The following is a 4,552-nucleotide window of genomic DNA, read 5'->3' as shown; positions in this document are numbered from 1 at the left end:
GGGCGGCGGCGGCGGCGGCGCGCGTCCCCGGCCCGGCCCGCCCGCTCTCGCAGGGCAGAGGTAGCCGCCGCGGCCCGGCTCTCTCCCCCGGCTCCCGCCCAGCCCCGGATCGCTGTGGCAGCCCGGCTGGCGGTGGCGAGGCGCCCAGCTCGCCTCCTCTCCTCCCGGAGGCGCTCGGCGCTGCTGCGGGCTCTGGTCGCCGCCGCCGCCGCGCGGGGTCACCTGAAGGTTGGGGCTCGGGAGCTGGACGCCGTGCTGCTTGGGCTCCAACTTTCCTGCGCCCTCACCTGCCCCTGGGCGGCCGCGCGCTCTTCTCCGAAGCCCACGCAGCCCGCCCAGGCGGACCACACCTGGCTCTGCGCCCCTGCGGAGTAGAGCGAGCGCTCGGGGAGGCGGAAGAACAGGGAGGGAAGGGCCCACTTCCAAAACTTTGGAAACGGAGTAGTCGCTCTGCTGGATCGTCCCACGCGCAGAGGCTGCTAGGGACTTCCAAGCACCTCCCCTTGCTTGAAGGCAGATTCGGAGGGATGGCGAATGGATTTCCGGGGGCCAGGCCATCCCTAGGGGTCGGGCAAACTACCGCCCGCAGGCCGAACTCGTACCCTGCCCGTTTCTGTGAAGAGCTTCCTTGGACCAACTGCCTGCCCCATTCCTCTGTGTTACCAATGGCCGGGTGTGGCTGTATTTATTGATCTAGGGCCGCTTTTGCGCTGCAAGGACAGAATTGAGTCGTGGTCCCAAAGAACAGACGGCCCAGAGGGCCGGAAACGTTGACTCTATGGCCCTTTCCAGAACAAGTTGTCAGACCCCTGCTCTAATTCACATTGGGCTGGATCATATTGGTTAGCATCTCACTGATTAGTTAGAATCTCATGTATTATACTAGAGGAGTGATCCCATGACAGCGTGATACGGTCTGGCTTCCCAGTTATTCATCTGGGCGTGGGCCTCTCCTCTTTCGGCCCTAAGCTATTCTGTCTGCGCATGGCCCCAGGGCTCACTGTGCAACCTCCCGGGGTTTTGCCCCTGCCTCTGAACCCTGGAGGAACATCCATAGACCCTAAACTCCACGGTGGTTATATGGGGGCTCACTGGACTATTCCATCTGCTTTTGTATATATTTTTTCCAAAAGCAACCCTTGGACTCTACCACCTTGCGAAGACCTTGGTAAAGGTGCTTTCAAAGGTTTTAGTGTCCTTAGTAACAAAAATATATTTCAACTGAACTCTCCTAGAGGCATAAGGTCTTAACCTGAAAAACCAATGTGAGAGCCTTTGAGAAGCCAGCAGCCCAGACAGCTCAATAAAGCTGTCGCCAGTGATTTCATCTCAGAAGAAATCACAGCATATATCAAGAAGAGACATGCAAGGCTGCCTAGTTCCTTTCTACTAATTCTGCATTTACTCCAGTTTAAAATACTTGGGTGAAACCGCACCAGAACTTTGCACATAGCAGTTGATCAATAAATGTCTGGTCAATGAATAAAACGCCTCAGAATTAATGCTCTTCTTAAAGAGAAAAAGAAAAAAAAAAACCTGAAAATAAACGTGACTAGAAGTAGGATTTCCTTCCATAGTTCACTATTCCTATTAAAATATGTATTAATCGATAAAGGAAAAGTTGCTACTTTTACTTAAGACTGACATTTTTAGGGATCCAGCCGCTTATCTGAGGATGGGTATGATAAAGTAATGTTATCTTCAGCTGGTGCTAAAATAATAAAGTAATCCAATTCTATGTGTTTGAAAGTTTAAGCACTATTAGATAAGTGGGATAGGACACAATTATCTTGAAAATGGAAAAGTTGTCTGGATTTGGAAGATAGTCTGAATTTGCTTTCTCTTAGAGCTGAAGAATTGTGCAGACAACTCACGCTGAAGATGGTTTCCAGAAAAAAAGTAAAGGGCATTATTGTATCAGCCAGGAAGCTGCAATTTCACCTAATTTACTAAAGTTTAACATTTTCAGCACAACTGGGCTCAAGGCAACAGCAGAAGAGTCAACCTTGCACTGGGCTCCCTAAACACCCTTTCTGCAAATAAAGTTACTTTTTATCGAGCCAATGGCTATCAGCAGGGGACTCGCAAAAGCCCATTTTAATTGGAAAACCAAGTGTAAATTTGCAATGGGAATTCTGAGCCCAGTGTTAAAATTTGACAGTAGGGATCTTTACCACAAGGTTTGTAATTGAAGACGTGGGTTGGTAAAATATGAATTATCTTGCTTATCCTTGAGAGATCAAAGAACCTGACAAAAACAGGATTCTTTAAATATTATCAGCCACAGAACCAATACTGGGAAAATGTGCGTTTGGTCACTTAACGTTTGACCAGCAGCCCCAAATATCTGAACCCTCAGAAACGCAGGCTGGTGTGCAGAAGCCCCATCTGGTGTGTGAACCTACCTTATTCTCCCAGTTTTCCCAGCATCTGCCTCTCATTTTGCCTTTGTTATTTTTTTATTTGTCATCAGGAGTGCCTTTACTTTCATCAAATAACTTACAAAAAAAATATTGGGAAGTTTTGATATATAAAAAATGTCCAAGTCACTGAAAATCTTCCTGGAAGTTGGGGTTTCTCATTTTTGGGTATAAGGTTTTAAATATTTTCAAATGAATGGATTGGAGGATTCATGAAAAATCCCAAATATCAAGTGTCTACTATATCTACTAGAATACACAAGTGGAAACGTTCAATACAGGGAAAGGAAGGAGTACTGTGAGAAACAGAGAAAACTGATGCACCAAAGAATTTTTCATTCATTTGGGTGACATTTTCATCTCCCTGTCTAGAAAGAATGGTTTCTGATGCCTTCAGCCTGCTTGATTGGTTTCAGTAATATTAGAGATTTGTGAGGACTGCAGGACAATGGCACATTCATAAATATTAAACTACTCTTTGGGGGGGAGGAAATTCATAAGGATAGCATAACCAAGGCTACATATTTTCAGTAAATCAGAGGATATAAATAAAAGTAGAGATAACTTCAAGAAATCAACAACCTTGTGCGGGGGGGAGCTACATTTTCAAATATGTTTTGTTACAGATTTTTCCCGTTACTAATTGAATATTTTAAAAACTGAAGAAATTCCATGTATAAAGTCACTTTAAAGATAAGAACACCTAGGATGATACACAAATTCCATTTGGGATATATATATATGGGATATATATATATATATATATATATATATATATATATATATATATGGGATATATATATATATATAAAACAATTGGTAGTATAACTAAAATTACAAAACAAAAAAATAAAGTTATTATTCACAGTATAAAATAGACGTTAATATATAAAACATCTTAACGTCTAAATCTCCTTTCCCTGAAGTCCACTTAAAAGATCATAAAGGACCAAAAAAGAGAGATGGAAACTCCGCATTTATCCTGAAACTATAAAATGGCCACAGTTCCGTTCCACGAGCCCCCAGAATGCCTACTAAAGATGAACTAATGGGACGAGAACACCAAGTTCAAGACTCGTCTCCCCTATTTATGACTTAGATTTGTGGAAAAGGAATGGAAAAGTCTTTGAAGGTCCAACTAACACTCAATTTGGAAGAGCAAAGGCTGGGAGTAGGACCCAACAAAGATGAGTAGCCATCAGTGGGAACGGCCAGGGCTACCATGTTAAAAGAAACATGGTGACCAATATTTCTGCTTTTCACTGAATACAGCCTTCTAGCCATTCCATTTAGGAATGATGACCTAGAGATACTGCTAATCTTGAAGAGAGATGCTGCTAAAGAATTTTCCAGCTAACGATTAAAGTCAATTTACTGAATAAAAATGAGCACCTATTCAATAAACAAATGGCCCTTGTTACATTGGTTTCTATACCGAATTAGCCTGTCCCAGACTATCCTGCCTAATTCCAGAGTTTGCAAGACTGGGTAGAACTCCAGTTGTTTCAACAAAATTGGAAGGTGGGTGTTGTGTGTGCTAAGATAATATACCCAAGCCTGCCATATTTCTCTCCTCAACTTCTCTTCCCCACCTCTTCATTCCATACAACCTAGACTATAAGCAGATAAATAATGAAACAAAAATATCCAACAGCAAGTCCCTAATGCAAAACTAAATTTCAACAAGTAGGCAAATAAAAAGGAAGAACTGCCAAAGATTTTCCATTCATAATATTTCTGGCAAGTAGCAGAAAGAAACAGGCTTAACTTATTTCAAAGATGAGTAAGCAGAAAAAAAATTATGCAAAAGTTCTGCAAAATATTTGACGAATGGAAAGAAATGTAACCAACAGAAAAGCAAATGAGGAATATATGTTGGAACAAGACTTACTGCAGGAAACAGCAGAAAATTTAAGCAAGGATCCCTTTGTACTCCCCAGGAAACGAAATATAATATAAACACTATGAAAGAAGAACCCAAAGAAGAAAACCTGAAAGACAAGATAGCAAGGCAATAGGAAGGAAAGTGAGCTGATGACAGTAAAAAACAAAACACAAAAAACCGTTGCAGAATTTAGAACTACCTTTAGAAGACTGAGGGAGAGAATGTAGGTGGCAAAAATCTGGATTAG

At 42.8% G+C, this 4,552-nt stretch overlaps 1 protein-coding gene across 1 annotated transcript in view; it reads right to left on the bottom strand.

Annotated features, from left to right (window-relative positions):
* The window catches only part of ST8SIA6 (ST8 alpha-N-acetyl-neuraminide alpha-2,8-sialyltransferase 6), a 137,453-nt gene extending 136,895 nt beyond the window's left edge, over positions 1–558 (bottom strand). The window contains exon 1 of the mRNA XM_007460901.1: positions 5–558. Coding sequence (XP_007460963.1) covers positions 5–558 — 554 coding nt within the window. The remainder of the gene's footprint in view (positions 1–4) is intronic.
* Between the last annotated feature and the right edge of the window lie 3,994 nt (positions 559–4,552).

The sequence above is a fragment of the Lipotes vexillifer genome, unplaced genomic scaffold (assembly GCF_000442215.2).
Source record: "Lipotes vexillifer unplaced genomic scaffold, Lipotes_vexillifer_v1.1 scaffold534, whole genome shotgun sequence".
NCBI lineage: Eukaryota > Metazoa > Chordata > Mammalia > Artiodactyla > Lipotidae > Lipotes > Lipotes vexillifer.
The sequence above is the reverse complement of the archived record's forward strand: the minus strand, read 5'-3'. Positions and strand labels throughout refer to the sequence as shown.